The 20,178-nt window shown below is 44.4% G+C and overlaps 1 protein-coding gene across 2 annotated transcripts in view; it reads left to right on the forward strand.

Moving 5' to 3' along the window:
* The window catches only part of CHD7 (chromodomain helicase DNA binding protein 7), a 146,169-nt gene that overhangs the window by 33,284 nt on the left and 92,707 nt on the right, over positions 1–20,178 (forward strand). For both annotated transcript variants that reach the window (XM_077270544.1, XM_077270545.1), the window contains exon 2: positions 9,265–11,078. In XM_077270544.1, the coding sequence (XP_077126659.1) occupies positions 9,435–11,078 (1,644 nt within the window). In that variant the 5' untranslated portion in view covers positions 9,265–9,434. The remainder of the gene's footprint in view (positions 1–9,264; positions 11,079–20,178) is intronic.

The raw sequence follows: 20,178 nt of genomic DNA on the forward strand, positions 1-20,178 counted from the left end.
GCCTGCTCTGAGCAGGCACTCGGTAAGCCACCTTCCTCCCTGCAGGACCCGGATGCCGCGGCCATCTTGGATCCAGGCACCTGCAGCGAGGAGGAGGTAAGAGACCCTCGCAGCAACGCGATCACATCGCGTTGCTCCGGGGGTCTCGGGGAAGCCTGCAGGGAGCCCCCTCCCTGCGCGATGCTTCCCTGTACCGCCGGCACACCGCGACCATGTTTGATCGCGGTGTGCCAGGGGTTAATGTGCCGTTGGTGGTCCGTGACCGCTCCTGGCACATAGTGGCGGATGTCAGCTGTGATAATCAGCTGACACCCGGCCGCGATCGGCCGCACTCCCCCCCCCCCCCCCCCCCCCCGTGAGCGCGGTCGATCGCGCTGGATGTACTATCCCGTCGGTGGTCATACGGGCCCACCCCACCTCGACGGGATAGTACGTCCAATGTCAGAAAGGGGTGAAAGGAGAACTCACCACCTCTTATGGCAGCCTGTTCCACTCATTCATCACCTTTACTGTCAAAAAGTTTTTTTCTAATGTCGAATCTGTATCTTCTCACTTTCAGTTTCATTCAATTGCTTCTCGTGTTTCTATGTGCAAATGAAAATAAGGATGCTCCCTCTACACTGTGACATCCCTTCAGATATTGGTAGACCGCTATTACGTCTCCTCTTGGCCTTCTATTTTGCAGTCCACTCACCTTCGTGGTAGCTCTTCTCTGAATTTGCTCCAGTTTTTCAATGTCTTTTTTTAAAATGTGGTGCCCAGAACTGGACACAGTATTCCAGATGAGGCCAAACCAACGAAGAATAGAGGGGATAATTACTGCACATTATCTAGACTCTATGCTTCTCTTAATACATCCTAAAACTGTTTGCCTTTTTGCTGCTGCATCACATTGTTGACTTACGTGCAGTATATGATCTATTAGTGTACCCAAGTCTTTTTAACACATGCTGTTGCCTAGTTCTATTCCTCCCATTCTGTAGATGTAATTTTTATTTTTCTTGCTTAGCTGTAGAATCTTGCATTTCTCCCTGTTAAATACCATTGTTCAAGCTTATCTAGATTAGTGTTGGCTATCCCTCCTAGCTTTGCATCGTCTGCAAATTTGATTAGTTTACCTTCAGTTCCCTTAACTAGATATTTTATAATAATTAGTGATGAGCGAGTGTACTCGTTGCTCGAGTTTTCCCGAGCACGCTCAGGTGGTCTCCGAGTATTTGTAACTGCTCAGAGATTTAGTTTTTGTTGACGCAGCTGCATGATTTATGGCTGCTAGCCAGCCTGAGTACATGTGGGGGTTGCCTGGTTGCTAGGGAATCCCCACATGTATTCAAGCAGGCTAGTAGCTGTAAATCATGCAGCTGAGGCAACAAAAACTAAATCTCCGAGCAGTTGCAAATACTCTGAGACCACCCAAGCATGCTTGGAAAAACCCGAGCAACGAGTACACTCGCTCATCAATAATCATGTAAAACAATGGGTCCAGGACAGAGCCTTGCGGTACTCCACTTGAAACACTCTTCCAATTGGATGTGCAACCATTTATCACCACTCTTTGAGTATGATCACTGAGTCACTCCCATACTTGGTCATTTTTTCAATAAAGATAGCATGAGATACTTTATCAAATGTTTTGCTAAAGTCAAGATATACTATATCTACCGCATTTCCCTGATCCACCCAGTTAGTGATTTCATCATAGAAGAAAATTAGATTGGTCTGGCATGACTTGTTTGCTACAAACCCATGCTGGCTCTGGTTAATTATTGTGTTCTTATCCAAGTACTCACATTATGCTGTTAAATAATTTGTTCAAATATCTTTCCTGGTATGGAAATAAGGCTCACAGGCCTGTCATTTTCTGGCTCCATCTTCTTTAGTTTTTTGAAGATGGGCATAGCATTTGCCCTTCTCCAGTCTTCTGGGGCTTCTGTTCTTCAGGAATGTTCAAAGATTCTGGCTAGTGGTTCTGCAATTTCCTCTATCTTTTTTCAGTATCCTAGGATGTAAATCATCTGGATTCTTCCTTCGATAGCACCAATCATCAAACAATTGATGTTACAATTGCTTTCTTAGAGAACCAGATGCAAAATAGGAATTTTATGTTTGGCCTTCTCAACATCATTTTACCCACTTCACCCTTTTCATTTTGTAAAAATCTTATAGCATTTTTGACTTTTCCTTTTGACATACACCAAAATCCTTTTTTATTGCGTTTGGTCTCCCTTGCAAGCCTCTCTTCATTACTGGCTTTAGCTCTTCTAAGTTTTACTCTTCATTCCCTTTAGACAGCATTATATTCTTTAGATATGCCCCCTATTCCCATTTAATATACTTTTTTTTTCTTTTCTAACTTGTGTTTAAGTTCTGTGTTCATCCATCCTGGTCCAATTGTTCCTACTTAGATTTCCCACTAAGCATTTGTTTTTTCCAAATTGGACCACCCCAGGTTTAACAACCTGTCTTGGTGTTGCAGCGCACCCATTCCGTTAATAACCTTGATCGATTTCTTATCGAAGCTTCTGCTTTCGAAAGTTGGGTCTTTTGAGGGGTTGTCCTATAGCAAAGACAAGTATTTCTTCAAGCCCTGTTCACATCTATGGGGGCAGTTGCAGACATTTTTGCATGAGGACTTTTCAGTACTCTCACCTGCGCTGGTTTTAAGTAAATCAAGTGTTTTCTCACAAACTCCATATGAATTTGCCAAAAAGCTGAATGGGGGATGCGTAAATATACTTCATAACTACGGCTGTAGCGCTGCACACGTGGCAGTGAGCAACAGCCATGTGACTAAGGGGCTATACCTCTCCGTTCACTGCTCCATGTACCCATCCTACAGTGGTGGGTGATGGAGGATGGCTTCTCTTCACATTTTTTGACTGTTTCCAGTTGTATCAAGGGTTCTGTAAATGTAAGCGGCAAGAATGGTGCCGTCTGCTCCGCCATTGTGGCTTCCGGAGCCGCTCTGGAAAATCGGTGGCCACCATTATAAGTCCATAGGCTTGGTCAGCGTCTATGTCGGGGCTCCCTTACCCAGGCCATGGCTAGGCTACATAGTGCAGGCGCCCGTTATGTGTGAATAGTGATTCATGCACATCTGGCTATTTTGTTTCTGCAAGGAAATGGTTTGTGTGGCCGGTATTTATTCAATGGTCACGTTTTTTTCTCTATAGTACATTGTGTGGTTCACTGCAGCAAAATGCTTTGGGTAATTGTGTGTGTTGTGGGGGGGTGGATGAGCGTAATACCCTCCAGCTCACTAGGCTGACCTTTGCCCCTTTGTATCCTGTGACACTCAGCCAGGCTTTGTGCTGCAGTTTATTCATGATGGTTCTGTTTCCCCCATCACATATGCCACAGTCTTCCAAAGAGAGGAGATAAATTATTTTCAGCTGCAGCTCCGGCAGAAGAAAAGGCCTTTGGAGGTGTGGAGAGGGGGAAGGGTTGACCGCACATTCTCCAGAGGATGGGCAGGTTATTGTAGATGCGTGCTGCTGCCTTTCCTAGGCTTTCGTCCTCCGTAGGGCCGAGGTCACACATGCCGTGCTGATAGGGTTTTTCTGCAGTACTGCATCACTGTAGAAAAACCACAACAGCCTGATGAGCGTTGTAGTGAATGGAGCTTTATTGTGTGGAAACAATGGTGCAGATTTGTTAATAAGGTGCCATTATTTGGGTGCAAAATATCAGTGCGCGCTGACGCGTTTAGTGACTCCTCAGCCAATCCCTTTTCCAAACCTTTCAGTGAGTCGTGATGTGTCTAAGCCACAATTTACACTTGGCACCCAGCGTGTCTGACACTTTATTTATACAGTTTGTTCCAGAATGCTGGAGCCGTTCACTCTATGGCCAGATTTTCAAGCCTGATAGTGGGAACACTGGAGTGAGGTGCTCCAAATTAGTTAGGGCCATGCCCCTTTATTAATTCTGTTGCATCGTCCCGCTGCTGTGCGCCAGTGTAAGGCAAAAGGTCTGGGGAACATGGGTGGTGATTTACGCCACTTTTGTTGGCCATAGCACGTTGAATTTGCTGTACACAGTTAACCACGTCCCCTCCTGGCTAAACGTCATCCCATCCCACGTGGGTATCAAGAACATGGCAGGGCAGGCTGGGGGTGGTGGTAAAAAACAAAAACCCCTATAGATTGTGCAAATTTGAAAGAGATTTTCCCTTTTCAACTTTTTTTTTTTTCCTTTAATTCATGGTGGCTGTATTAAATAACGCCTGATTTTATTATTTGCCCTCCCCAGGTCCATGCCTGTCTCTGCCACTGCTCTGGAGATTGTGTATAGACTTCAGCAGCCAATCGCTCGGCTCAGGCTTTGCAGCTACATTTCTTTATTCCATTTTTGCGTTTGTATTTTTTTTTTTTTTTACCCTTATTAAAACTTTCTGTAAGGCCACATGCAGTATTTTGTCAGTATTTTACCTCAGTATTTGTAAGCCAAAACCAGGAGTGGCTGATACATACAGAAGTGGTGATGTGTTTCTATTATACCTTTCCTCTGATTGTTCCTCTCCTGGTTTTGGCTTACACTCATGTAAAATACCGAATGTGTGAACATGGCCTTAGACATATACACAGCCCTATGACGGCGCCTTTATTTTCAGGTAATTTTGCAGCCTTGTGTGCCTGAAATCTGCTGTGGAAGTCTGATGGAAAAATATCCTGCCCTGGCACGCAGGCTAGCCTAGGTTCTGGGTTAGTGAGTGTAGGTTAGAGGATTTTTCCATCTATTGGACAGCCGCCCCCTGAACCCTCCAGTGGCTGCTTTGTCCACAAGTGTAATTGGCAAGAGATCACTTGATGAGTAATGGCCGTATTGTGACTTCTCCTCCACACTCCTCCCATCATAATCTGTGGAGCATCCCGTCTGTGCTGACACAGAGCATGTCGGCCTACAGATGAGCTGCATCTGATAACCCAAGGATCAGCAAGGACGCTGCTTCCATCAGAATGGGATCTATCAAAATTGTACAGAAAATGTCGGTGATGAGAGGAACCCAGTGCCCGCTGGGCTGTCTGTGGCTGTTCTCAGGAATCCAGGAGACTTCTCCTTCATAAGTGCAGTCACTGGTCCTTGGAACTCTAAAGGTACTGTCACATTAAGCGACGCTGCAGCGATAGCGACAACGATGCCGATCGCTGCAGCGTCGCTGTTTGATCGCTGGAGAGCTGTCACACAGACCACTCTCCAGCGACCAACGATGCCGAGGTCCCCGGGTAACCAGGGTAAACATCGGGTTGCTAAGCGCAGGGCCGCGCTTAGTAACCCGATGTTTACCCTGGTTACCAGCGTAAAAGTAAAAAAACAAACACTACATACTCACCCAGCGTCCCCCAGCGTCTGCTTCCTGACACTGACTGAGCTCCGGCCCTAACAGCACAGCGGCTTTCACTTTCACTTTAGGGCCGGCGCTCAGTCAGTGTCAGGAAGCAGACGCTGGGGAAGGTATGACGCTGGGTGAGTATGTACTGTTTGTTTTTTTTACTTTTACGCTGGTAACCAGGGTAAACATCGGGTTACTAAGCGCGGCCCTGCGCTTGGTAACCCGATGTTTACCCTGGTTACCAGTGTAAAACATCGCTGGTATCGTTGCTTTTGGTGTCAAACACAACGATACACGGCGATCGGACGACCAAATAAAGTTCTGGACTTTATTCAGCGACCAGCGACATCACAGCAGGATCCTGATCGCTGCTGCGTGTCAAACTAAACGATATCGCTAGCGAGGACGCTGCAACGTCACGGATCGCTAGCGATATCGTTTAGTGTGACGGTACCTTAAGGCGATGTACACATGTTGCCTTATTGCTGCAGGGGCTTTTTTTTAGTTATATATTTTTTTTTGCAGCGTTTTTTATTCAAATTAAAAACTCATTGTTACAGTACCAGCAAAAGCTGAGATTTTCACCCATAGAAAGTGATGAGTGCAAAAAACGCTATTAGGCGTCCTTCACACGTCCGTATTTCCAGTACGTGTTGTAGCTGCTTTTTTTCTCCCCCCCCCCCCCCCCCCCCAAAAAAAAAAAAAAAAAAAAGGACAAAACAAAAAAAAAAAGACCCATTATCTCTGGTTGTCTTCACATGTCTGTGTTTTTATACAGATTGTGTCCATGTAAAACATACGGAAGGAAACATGGTGTTTTTTTTTATATACTTGATGGTGAAATTGCAGTAAAAATGCAGAAAGAATTTACATGTTGCTTCTAAAAACAAAAAAACCCTCTGAATTTACAAATAAACTCCTCAATGTGAGAGAGATTATAGAAACTTTGGTAAGTTTGCTGCTGCTTTTAGGGTCTAGGGGGTAACGTTTCTCCTTATGGAGAGTGACATACCATCTCTGGCTTGTCAAGGTAAGGAGGCTTATTCGCCGTGCAATGCTCCTCTGGGAATTTAAATTTAAATTGCCTCTTCTGAGAAAAAGAGGACTTAACTCTATAGCGCCACCTATTGGAAGTAGTGATCCTACAAGTCACAATCAACCCTTTAACGAGTCGTGCAATATGACTTAGGATAAAAGCCAAATCAGCTTTTAAGCGCTGAATATTTTTCTGCCAAAAAAAGGATGATTAATATCCTGTTATAATTTAGCGATTTTACTTGTGTTTTCTTCAGAGTCAGACTAAAGTCGCACGAGTCGCATGAGTGTTCTCCGTATGTTCATCCGTGTGTAATGCGTTTGCAATGCGATGATGCGATTTTCCCCCACCCATGTATCCGTATGGCTTTACATTTCTCACTGATTTTTCCCATTTAATTAAATGGCTCAATGGGCTGAAATGAGGAAAATGTGTGTCTATTTGTCGCAAGCTAGACGGAGGGTCCGTGTGGCGTCAGTTTTTCTCGCACCCATAGGCTTGCAAGTCTGACGATATACCCGTACAGTTGGAGCGTGCTGCGATTTTACATGCACGTCGAATAAGACTGAGAAAAAATACGGTGATGTAAGCTGCCCCATAGATTAACACAGGACCGAGTGCTATGTGAGGTTTCGTGGCATAGCACTCGCCATATTCTACGCTAGTGTGTCTCGGCCTTAGTCCTCTTTTTCCTGGTGATGCACGTACAGGATGAGCTCCCTTTGGCCAATGTGGTAGGCGGGATGGCCAGGTTTCATTATGTAACGTGCTGATGTCATTCATAGGGATTGTGGTTCATGGGGCTAAGATGTCCTGGAGAATTAGATGTATGCAGTTTAGCCCTGGGGGTCCGAGCTGTGAAGTTTATTGGTCTAATTGTTGTGCAGTAATAATAATAAAACATTTCTAGATCAACGATCAAACTCCAGAATATGACACCTACAGATTAGGTGTGTAGTGTGGATCCAGAGCCTTATGACCATCTCTGTTCACTGTCCATGGACAAATGGGGATGCTGAGTTGTAGTTGGTCATATAGAGGCTCTGGCAGTTTCAGGTATACATTACATTGTGCACTACACATACTTTGGTTCCCTTCTTATTGTTCTTAGACTTTTTTCATATTTGCACAATGGCTGCCATTAGATTCTGTCAAAAAGGACTGGCAAGAATGCAGTTTTGTCTGCCAAGTACAGACACTGTGACTAAAACATGGCGGGAGCTATTATAGTCTATGGTGCCCGACAGTCGCTGTTGGTGTCCATTGTATGATTTATAGTGCAGAATAACAGAAGTGACGGCGGGGCTCCCCGGAAGTGACGGCGGGGCTCCCCGGAAGTGACGGCGGGGCTCCCCGGAAGTGACGGCGGGGCTCCCCGGAAGTGACGGCGGGGCTCCCCGGAAGTGACGGCGGGGCTCCCCGGAAGTGACGGCGGGGCTCCCCGGAAGTGACCGCTCAGATGTGAGCAGACCCTTACATTGCACTTTGTATGTGGCCAGATCACATTTGAGAAGGGTTGTAACGCCTTACTCAATCCAGCTTCCCCCCTTATACACGTTCCCTTTTCTTTCTATGAGGCTTTTGTTATTACATGACCCAAATCATGACGTTCCTTGAAAGGGCCCTCTCAGTGACTGCTCCATCTTAAGGCATGGTTCAGTGCTGTGGTAATTTTAGGCCGTGAAGGGGTTAATCGCCCGTGCAGCCATCTGTGACGTAGCCTATATCTTGGGAAAGTTTTGGAGGAGTTATGAATCCAGCTACTTGTTCCCATTGCGTACCGCAGAAGCACCGGCCCACGACCATTAATGCTTGGAAAGAAAAATAAGATTATGTGTTGGATTCGTCGTGACAAATTCCTCGCGTGGCTCGGATGCTTCAATACTCTCTTGTTCGCTTTGGTTGCTGAATTAATCATTTACTTTGCGTTTCTTTTTTTTTTTTTTAAATGTATTTCCCCGCAGTAGTAGTAGTAGCTAGTAAAGGTGACCTTCACATCACAGTACTGGTGGTCTTGCTCCAGCATCAGCACAGAAAGGGTTACAAGCATGAAGCGTCTGGAGACTATAGTCCTCCTTATGATGGGGGGTAGTCATACCCAGTCTACCTTGCAACATAAAATGCTGAGAAACGGCCCTGAAATGTCTTTTTTTTTGGCCATGAGCCGTGTTTGCAGCAGTGTCCTCCTTGGTAGCCTAATCAGCCTTCCCCTAATTCCATCTCGTAGGATCACACTGGTGTAACCGCACCATGAATCCAATCATTCAGGCAATTTGACCTTGAGCAGAGGTGCTAGAAGTCGTGGATTTGCGGTTTCTGTTGGAGGTGCTGTCCACACACACACCCATGTGGTTTGTAGAAGATGCGGACAATATTGCCCTATATACGACACCCGGGCGGGGGTGGGGAGAAAAGCCTTCCGCAGATCTTGTTTGAAATGTATTTTCGGCTGCTTTTAAGGGGTCACTTTCTACCTTCTGGTGTTTGTTAAATGGACTAGCGGATTCTGCTAACTTTAGCTGATCCCAGCCCTGGATGCTGCTGCTTGCTCATCTGATTACACTCCTGGGGGAATAAGGTTAAGGACACGCTGTTGGTAACTAGAGCATTTTCAGGGCTTTAGTTTAGCAGATGGGATGCTTGGCTGTATCCATACATCTGTCCGCCTGCTGTGGCAGCTGATGCTACGGCTGCATTTTGTTCTTTTGTTCTGTTCCACCCAATAAATGAATGCGGCACAGCGTTGGTGTCTGTAAGTTTAAGAACTTTTCTTTTGCCCTTTTTGTGCATTTGAAAGGTCCCATTCATAGATGGATGTTCTGTTTTTCACGTGTGTTTTTTTTATCTAAGTTTTATAAAAAATGTTAACAGTATATTTTTTTTCCTCTTTTCATAGGGACAGACCCCCGTCTCCCTGACACTGCATGGTCCGAAAGAATTGAGACAATATGGAATGACATGAAAGAGATTAACTAAGGATTAACGGCTCTGAGGACTAACACCTCTGTTGGGAGGTGAAGCACAATCTCGCACTGGTGGCTCTAAAGAGCTGTGTGCAGAAGCAAAATGGCGGATCCCGGCATGATGAGTTTATTTGGGGAAGATGGTAATATGTTCAGCGAAGGGTTGGAGGGCCTGGGTGAATGTGGATATCCTGAAAATGCTGTCAACTCTATGGCTCCGCAGATGCCATTGGATCAGGGTTTTGGTTCTTTACAGTCTCCGCTCCACCATAATCCCAGCAGTCAAAATCAAGCAAAGCTGACCCACTTTGATCATTATAACCAGTATGAGCCCCAGAAAATGCACATGATGGACCAGCCTAACAGAATGATGGCCAACACTCCTGGAAATGGGATTGCCTCTCCACATTCGCAGTATCACAACACATCGGTTTCTCAGGTCCCCCATGGTGGTGGCCAAATGGGAGTGTATCCTGGTATGCAGAATGAAAGACACGCACCGTCATTTGTAGACAGTGGTTCCATGTGGGGACCTAGGGCAGTGCAGGTGTCTGATCAGATAAGACCACCTTACCAGCAGCCACAGTCACAGCAGCAACCACCCACACCTTCCGGACCTCAGGGTCCCCCTCACCCTCAACATGTTCAACAAATGGGTAACTACATGATTCGAGGAGATTTCTCGATGCAACAGCATGGTCCACTACAGTCACAAAGGATGAACCAGTTTTCTCAAGGACAAGATGGTCTTAATCAAGGAAATCCCTTCATTGGGGCCGCAGGACCTGGTCATATGTCTCATGTACCCCAGCAAAATCCCAACATGGGGCCTTCACTACGTCACTCGGTCCAGCAGTTTCATCACCATCCCCCCACTACTCTCCATGGAGAATCTGTTGCTCACAGTCCTAGATTTTCTCCGAATACTCCTCAGCAGGGTGCAGTTAGGCCACAGTCCCTTAATTATAATTCTAGAAACCAGACTGTACCTTCACCTACGTTAAACAACTCAGGGCAGTATTCCCGCTATCCTTATAGTAACCTTAATCAGGGATTAGTTAATAATACAGGGATGAATCAGAATTTAGGCCTTACTAACAACACTCCAATGTCTCCGTCTGTACCTAGATACCCAAATGCTGTGGGGTTTCCGTCAAACAATAGTCAAGGACTGATGCACCAGCAACCAATTCATCCTAGCGGCTCACTTAACCAAATGAACACACAAACTATGCATCCTTCACAGCCTCAGGGAACCTATGCTTCTCCACCTCCCATGTCACCCTTGAAAGCAATGAGCAATCCAGCAGGCACCCCTCCGCCGCAAGTTAGGCCTGGTAGCGCGGGGATACCTATGGATGTTGGAAGTTACCCAAATATACCCCATCCTCCAAGTCACCAGCCCCCCGGCAGCATGGGTATGGGACAAAGGAACATGGGTCCCAGAAACATGCCGCAGGGTCAGACATTCATAGGTATGTCCTCAACACCAAGGGAGATGGGTGGGCATATGAGACCAAATGGCTGTCCTGGAGTTAGCCATGCAGATCCACAGGCAATACAAGAACGGATGATGTCTGGCCCGCAGCATCCCGGGCATCAATCTTTTCAGCAGCAAATGGCAAACTGTCAGCCTCATCCAGCTATGCACCATCAGTCTTCACCGCCCTCACATTCTCATCACCAACCATGGACTTCGCTTCACCAGTCACCTCAGAGTACCCCCCAGAAAGTGCCTGTCCATCAGGTAAGTGTGCCGGCACGCTGCATTCAGAACACAATGTACTGTTAATGTTTTGTTTTTCCTTTCCCCCTTTCTCTTGTTCTTGCCGGTACGTGTGGCTTTCTCATAACCAAGCTTGTGAACTTCCTGCTCTGCACGTTACTCTGATTTTTAAGAGGGGACAGAGCCGTATGCAACAACAGGAAGCTATATCAGTAGCGTCTGGTTATGAAACAGCTGCAGATTCACAAATTCTTGGCAGTCGTCAAATAACTTCTTCTTTTTGCAATATATTACCACTTGACATTTCAGTTTTGTGTTCTTCAGGTAAAAAAATAAGGCTATACATATAGATAAATATAGATATATTTGTGAAATGAATGGAAAAGCACATTTTTGGTGAAGGTAATTAATGATATCTAACTTTTTGTATAGTTTATTAATACAGTGGTAGTGTTAATGCCCGATCCATACCATTACCTTGTCTAATAAACCGTAAAGGGAAGGGCAGGAGGTGCCTGTTCCTTCAGCAGCTTGGTGAAAAAACTGACTGCAATTACAATCTGGCAGAGGTTGTCACCCAAAGCCCATAGCCCTGAATTGTGCTAAAATGTAGCGCCCACCCGTGAAGGTGGAAGCTTGTGTGGACAGGAATGTTTATGGGTCTGGGATCATTTTTATAAAATGGACACTCTTTCGGGAATGGATGGGGGTAAGTGCGTAATCCTGGACACTTTCTTTTAAAGGGTTTCTCCGCCGCTGCTCACTTCAGCGTCAAGAGTTGAGTGGCGCTAACGACATTGTCATAAATGCCTGCAAGAAAGCTGGTATGGTTTCCGGATATCGCGCACCCGTCCTGCTCTCTAGGATAGGAGGCGTTCATGATGCTTACCAGCCATGCCCGAAACCCCGGAGACACTGGTTACTGCAGAGCAGTTTAATTTCTCAGAGTGACTATGACAGCTGATACGTGCTGCCCGAACCATGGCACGCATGGGTCACACTGGCTGTATGTTCTCAGTTATGTAGAATTGCCTCTATAACACATTTTGACACCTTTTTCAAAAATCGGTCAGAGAGGATTTAAGGGTGTGTTTATTCAGTATGGTGCTTAAATGGGTTGTCAAGTAAAAAAAAAGTGATCACCTGTCCGCATTGATGAAGGAGGTGTGTGGTGAGTCCGAATACTGTGACCTGCACCCATCAGCAGAACTGAGAACTCCTAACCCCCTTAGAATGGACCGGCGGTGTGCATGCCTGTCCTCTGCTTCATTCATTCATTCATTCATTCATTCATTCATTCATTCCCTATTGGGCTGTCAAACCCTGTGCTCTGCCTTTCAACAGCACCATAGAAAATGAATGGAACAGCAGCCTGGCGTCCAACCTGCCACTCTATTTTGTAATGGGATTAAAGCTCCACGTTTAGGGTAAATATTCCTTGTTCTGACGATTGGATCAAGTCCCAGCGGTGGAACACCTATCAAACTGGCAAGTTCTCACCTAAAATGTAGATCAGTGACAACTTTTTTTTAACCTGACAACCATTTTATTTCAGTAGAGTCATTTTTGAAATAATGGTAAAATGATCAAATTTGGGTCATTTTGTGAAATGTGGGGACTGTACAGTTGCTGGAGAGGATGAATGAATACACATTATATATATATATATATTATTCTACCAAAAGTCGTTACATTTGATGCAGTGGTTATTTGTGACCTTTCTCCCTGGCCAGACTTTTTTTTTTAAAGTGGATGGAGTTTGCCATGAAGTGTGTGATTTACTGTAATGTATAACATTAAACCTGCATGCATTATGGCTAAAATCTACATGGACCGTCCAAAGAGTTCGACAATTTTATTTAGAAGTCCGCCACTTAAAGGGAATCTGTCACCATGAAAGTGCAGTCTAATCTACAGGCTCCATCCATGTCATAGAGCAGTTATGGGGCTGAGCAGATTGTTATATAGATTTGTGAATAATTCAGTATAACTTGTTTTGTTCATCATGTATACTGCTGCTCTTTCTGGGATTCTTGGTCCAGTGGGCGGTCTGATCAGTGACTGGCAGGTTTCTTTGTTAGGCGAAGTTCACACTAGGTCTTTTCAGGGTTTTTTATTTCTGTCTGCTGTCTCTAACATCATGTCCTCCCTCTATCTGAAACTAAATCTCTCCAAAACGGAACTTCTTGTGTTTCTCCCTTCTACTAACCTCTCTCTACCCAACATTGAAATTACCCTGAAGGCTTCAACCATAACTCCCAAGCAGCATGCCCGCTGTCTTGGGGTCATATTCGACACCGAACTTTCCTTTACTTCCTATATCCGATCACTCACTCGCTCTTGTCACCTGCATCTTAAAAACATCTCCAGAATCCGACCTTTTCTCACCGTTAAAACTGCTAAGACTCTTACTGTCGCTCTTATTCATTCTCGTCTGGACTACTGCAACTCTCTTCTGATCGGTCTCCCTCTTACCAAACTTTCTCCTCTCCAATCCATCTTGAATGCGGCAGCCAGGGTCATATTTCTGTCTAACCGCTTCACCGATGCCTCCATCTTGTGCCAGTCATTACACTGGCTACCCATTTGCTACAGGGTCCAGTATAAACTCATCTCTCTCACCCACAAAGCTCTCCACAGTTCTGCACCGCCTTATATCTCCTCTCTCATCTTTGTCTATCACCCTACACGTGCCCTCTGTTCTACAAACGACCTAAGACTAACATCCCCTGTAATCCGAACCTCACACCTCCGTCTCCAAGACTTCTCTCGTGCTGCGCCAGCTCTGTGGAATGCACTTCCCCAGACGATCAGGCTGATACCTAGCCCCGACCTATTCAAGCGCGCTCTAAAAACCCAACTCTTCAAACAAGCCTACCACACCAACTACTCAGTAAACTAACTTTGCCCTGTTCCCTCCTTCCAAATATCACTCTGAATCTGCACCCTACTATTCATCTGTCTCCACTCCCTCCATGCACATGATAACTGCACTTGATACTTGACTATTGCACTTAAACACACGGGCTGATGACCGGATCATGCAGCTTTGTATGAAAATCCCTATGTATTATAATTGCCAGACCTGAAATAACAAGCACTTTGCACCTATTGTGTCCCCCCATTTTCTTGTAGATTGTAAGCTCGCGAGCAGGGACCTCACTCCTAATGTCACTGTTTAAATTGTCTTAACTTGTATTGAATTTGTCTGTATAAGTCCCCGCTTAATTGTAAAGTGCTGCGGAATATGTTGGCGCTATATAAATAAAGATTACACAGGGGAACAATTTGATAAAAAATTTCTGTTGAGTTAGGTTTTTGAGCTGATTTATACTAAAATTGGCATGCTGATTCCAAAAATGTAGTCAGTTTTTTTCTAGCACGTCAAGTTTTTCCTACACAACTTACCTGCCAGAGAAGCACAATTGCACTGATATCTGTAATAAGACTTGTTATCTGATTACAATTCGACTCATATAGAGCTACGTGGCAACTTGTAAGAGTAGTCACAACTTTGTCATGCCTATTTCTTATATATTTCATTTTTTGTTCATATTTGTACTATTTAAAAAACAAACACACACTTTTTAGGTACAGTAGTTTACATAGTTTTGAGAAGACAAAAATCCTATAGTTCAAAAACTTGATGTGATAGAGAAAAACTGAGATCATTTCTGGATTCAGCATCCAAAAATTAATTAAGAACAGTTGTCTGACCTAACTCTTAAAAAATTGTGTTCCCCGGTGTTATTATTATTATTATTATTCTTTTTGCAGCAAAAACCTGATCTCTTGGCAGGAAAGAAGCTGCAGAAAAAAGCATATTTTCCTTGTTTTTTATTGCGTTTTTTTTTTGCTGCGGTTTGGCATGCTAGATTTTTCTCTTGTGCATGCTGATGCTGATTAAGTTTAGTGTTGGAAAAAAGTCCTATTCTATAGAATCAGGTTTTGGCAAAAAAAAAAAAAACGCAGAAAAACCTGATATCTGCGTTTTTGATGCTTTTTTATTTTCAGGGGTAGCGTTTCTCCTTATGGAGAGTGACATACCAGCTGGCTTGTCAAGGTAAGGAGGCTTATACGCCGCCGTGCAATGCTCCTCTGGGAAATTAAATATTCAAATTGCCTCTTCTGAGAAAAAGAGGACTTAAACTCTATAGCGCCATCTGTTGGAAGTAGCGATCCTACAAGTCACAATCAACCCTTTAACGAGTCGTGCAATATGACTTAGGATAAAAGCCAAATCAGTATCTCAATCAGCTCTCATGCTTCGCACTGACGAGGGCCAACAGCCCGAAACACCGTGTCTTCGAATTGAGATACTGATTTGGCTTTTATCCTAAGTCATATTGCAAGACTCGTTAAAGGGTTGATTGTGACTTGTAGGATCGCTACTTCCAACAGATGGTGCTATAGAGTTTAAGTCCTCTTTTTCTCAGAAGAGGCAATTTGAATATTTTTTTTTTTCAGCACCCATTCATTTCAATGGGTGAAAAATGCTGAAAGTGACATGCTCCATTGTGCAAAAAACCACGCAAAGCACAAAATCCTGATGACACAAAAACCCAAGCTTTGTGCATGAGATTTCTGAGATCTCAGACTTTGCTGGTACTGTAAAACACAGCTGAAATTTTGGATAAAAAGTCGCAAAAACACCTAGTGTGAACTTAGGCTAAGTGCATACAGAGATGGGACCGTCCACTGGACCAATGATCCCAGAAGGAGCAGAGGTGTAAATGATGAAAACACCGGTTATACTGAATCTTTTGTCACAACAATTTATCAGACCCCCTGCTTTAGATCGCGGTGCCTGCAGATCGGACTGCATTTTCATGCTCACTCAGTTCCCTTTAAATTAATCTCTAGTTCAGCGTTTGGGTTCATATCTGGAATATGGAATGTGCAAACCAGCTTTGGGCTTCTTTCCCATGATGAGCTTTTGGGGCAGTTTCTTATGCTGCGTATTTTCGAAAAAATACAGGAGACGTATTTTACTTAATGCGTGTCGAAATGGTGCAGAACATCTAAAAGCTCATTGTGGGAATGTAGCTTTAATACAGGGTTGGCCATTTATATGGATACACCTAAATAAAATGGGAATGGTTGGTGATATCAACTTCCTGTTTGTGGCACATTAGTATATGGGAGGGGGAAAACTTTACAACATGGGTGGTGACCATGACGGCCATTTTGATGTCGGCCATTTTGGATCCAACTTTATAAATGGCCCACCCTGTAGATTTCCTGCATGTGATTGTGTGGACTAGTGGAGTTTTGTCCATGGCTACTGTCATGGAAGTTGTGCGGTCACAGCTTGTAGTACATAAGTGTCTATCACAGATCTTGTCTCTTACGATGTCACGGTGTTGGGTTTCTCAGCTTCTCTTTTCTAGAAGTGTAACGTACGGAGTCATAAAAGTAATCCTCAAGTGACTGGTACACCCAGAATAGCAGTGGTCGTCCCTGGTATCTTCATACAGAAGGTGGCACAAATTCACTAATGACCCGCTCTGAAGAATGCTCCATAAACGGGAATTGACATTTTGTGCCGTGTTGTATGATAAGATCTTATCGGCTCTCACTTTGTTTGTAAATAGCAAAGTTCTATCAAGTTGCTTCTAACCAGTTGTCGCTTTATTTTTAGCTGTGTTTCCCATTCATATTATCTTGGGATAAGGCCCCAGGAAATTCCAGACATTTTTGTGACTGAAAGATAGCCGATATTTAGTTTTTTTTTTTTTCTCAATGACAAATTCTTATTTTTCTTTTAGTGGTTACAGCTGTCATTTCATCATGAGAAAGGTAGTTGTGTGTCTGCTCCATTGACTTTTTCTGGGTGAGGAGCTACGTTTTTGGGGCACACTCAGTCAGATCCCAGTCAGATCCCTGTGGCCAATGTGCCGCGTTCTCTGCTACCCACACCTGATGTTTTGGTTTGTGTTCTGTAAAGTAGTCAAAAGATCTATTCCTAGGAAATGTTTTTACATGACTGCTACATAGGAGCCCATGCAGGCCGGCAGATTTTTTACCATGAATTAGTGCCTATAGATGCTCCAGTACAGCAGGCACATTTTCCATAGCACCTCCCCGGTTTATACACGGTTCTGTTCTGTTGATTTTTGACAGCAGAAACTGTCCAATCAGCTGAGGAACAAGTGTTTTTTGCTCATTCTTGAAATTTTTTTTTTTCTTTTTCTTTGTCGCTTACCTGCTAATATAAAAGGACCTTTATGCAGAACATGATTGCACACTGCAGATGTGTAAAACAATGGGCAGATTCCCTATGTACAGGAAGTACATCTTGGGGAATCTCAAAAAAATTGGGGTACCCTAAATACCGTACAGGTCAGTGTAAACTCTTCCTTTCTAGTTATTTTAATACGCTAACTATGCTTAGAGCGTTTTGTTTCTCTGCTTTGCTTAGTAAGATCAGATTAGGTGAAGTTCCCACGATGCGTTTTTAAGGAGTATTTGACTTTGCTTATTTTCAATGTCCAAAAAAAAACCGCAACATCTTAAAGTTCCCGCACAGTGGAATAATTATTTTTTATTTTATTGTGTAAATCTACAACTTAATTTTTCTAAGCTGCATTTTATGTGCAGATTTTCCCCATAGAATTGCATCAGATGTGGATATTCCACAAGAAAAAAAAATCATATGTTTTTAGTGCTTTTCAGTTGTGGAAATGCACTCAAAGCGATTGATATTCGCACTGGTCTGGCTTTGACACAACTTCTTATATTTCCTGGTATTTGTATCAATGGGATCTAAGGGGCAGCATTTTTCCTTGTGGAGAGTGGCAAGCCAGGCCTGATATGTCAGAGTGAGGAGACTTATAGGATATTGACTTTTTAAGATTGCTACTTACAATAGGTGGCGCTAGAGTTCAAGTCCTTGCCTTCTCTGAAGAGGCAATTTGCATATTTAATTTCCCAGAGGAACGTGCATGGCGTATAAGTCTCCTCACTCTGCCCTGCCAGGCCTTGCTTGTCACTCTCCACAAGGAGAAACATTACCTTTTAGCCCCAGTCTTAAGTCTCTCACTTGGCTAAATCAGATCTCATAATTTGCAAAACACCATGTTGTAAAAAAAATTGAGATTTTACCCTAAGTCACAAGAAATATAACCCCCCCCCCCCCAGCAGCGTTATATAAAAAGTAGCAAAAAGACAAAAATCCACTAAAAAAAGTGATGAAAAAAAACCCTGCAAGTAATCTAATTTATCTAAAAAGTGCAGACCGTAACTCATTGTGGGAGCTTGACCTTAATTCTGCTCCCCAGTCCCCCTACCCCTGTATAGAGCCTTGTATCTAGTCTTGTTCTGGACATTGCGTCCTTATACAGAGGTACACTAAGGTAGCAGTAATGGAAGGCATGTGAATGATGGCAGACTAAGGTGAAGGTGCTGACAAGTGGCGGGCTTTCCGTCTGCTCGGGTCTACACCTTGGATCCGAAGATGCTCTGCACACATTGCCGCTCATTGAGCCTCTGGAATCAATGATTGTTTGTTTTTCCTGGTACATAAATTGCTACTTGATGCAGACTTTTCTGAGACTTTTTTCCTTGCCTCCAAACCACAGTGTTCCCAGTGATGAAACCCTGGACAGAGTAAATAAAACTGTCCACTTTTTCTCCCGTGGTAAGGCAATGCTTCAGGTGGCCAGCAAGCACAAGGTATTTCTGTGAAGATGCCGGAAATCTTCTGCCTGCTTTTCCAGGGAGGAGGGGGTCTCAGCGCCGAGCTGGGAGCCTTGCCCAGACTTCTAAGAGCGGAGAGAGGGGGCCACTTCTTCTTTTTATATCTTTTTAACAGACGCTCTGACATCTGTTTTATGTCTAGCAGTTGATCACCATTATATATTTGTGCTGTAAAATGTCAGTGCAAGGAGTCTCATTCAGCACAATGTATGGCAGCTTCCCTCCAGCCCACTGGGCCCGGGATTGTGCGTCTGCGGCCTCCTCCCTGCTTGTCGCTGAAACCTCTTTGGAGTAATCAATCTCTGGGAAAATATCTCAATTTGGCTTCTTTAAGGGGGTAACTGGTATTGGGGTCTGTTTATTTTTGTTGTTTTTTTCCTGACACGGTACCTCTCTTGTTCAAAGTTTTACCCTGTTTACGTGAGTGCGGCTTCAATGCAATTCCAGCTGCATTCTGTAAGCAAGAGTGGCGCTGTGTGTGGACTTCTTTTTTTTTTTTGTCTTGACCAATCCATTTAGACTGCAAGGAGCTGAAATGATGCTCATATACATTAGCTGCGTAGCAACCAAACCGATTCAGTCAGCTGAAAATCAATGAAGGGGATCTGACTCCTTCCTGTGTGTCAGGGAAAGAAAAATCAGGCATGTTGAATTTCAATATGCCCAGTCATATATCAGTATGGGGAAGTAAGTTGCCATCAAAGGTGTCTGGTAGCTGCTCATTCCCTTGCGTGCTTCTTTTCTCAGGCCCGCGCTCCCTGCAGGGGTAGGCCCGCGCTCCCTGCAGGGGTAGGCCCGCGCTCCCTACAGGGGTAGGCCCGCGCTCCCTGCAGGGGTAGGCCTGCGCTCCCTGCAGGGGTAGGCCTGCGCTCCCTGCAGGGGTAGGCCCGCGCTCCCTGCAGGGGTAGGCCCGCGCTCCCTACAGGGGTAGGCCGCCACTCTCACACTGCACTTTACAATTTAACAACATATGAATTTGTTTCAGCCTCTTTAACCACAGCATGTAGGAGACACTATTTATTTATTTTTTTCTTTATTTTTTTTTCCTATAGACTTAAAATGTTTGACCCATCCATCCAGCATGTGTGTGTCCCGATTAGAGAGCCATGTGGATGAGTCTGGTACCTCCAGACACTTCTGGTGAGGCGCATGCAGGTTTCAGACACCCCTGATTCATTATGAAGTGTGCCCCTCTTAATAAGTCGGGTGCCTCTGACTCCGCGCACCCCCCTCATCAAGACCATTGTAAATGACGACGGTCTTGATGAATCAGGATACTTGTCCAGTAAAAAAAAAAAATATGGAAACTTGTCCCCCCCCCCCCCCGCTTCATCACAGCTCAGTGTCACCCACACAAGTCTGTGTTTATGAAGATCATGGACACAATCTGTGCGCTATCCATTTTTAAAATTGTAATGGTAGG

The sequence above is a fragment of the Ranitomeya variabilis genome, chromosome 6 (genome assembly GCF_051348905.1).
Source record: "Ranitomeya variabilis isolate aRanVar5 chromosome 6, aRanVar5.hap1, whole genome shotgun sequence".
Taxonomy (NCBI): domain Eukaryota; kingdom Metazoa; phylum Chordata; class Amphibia; order Anura; family Dendrobatidae; genus Ranitomeya; species Ranitomeya variabilis.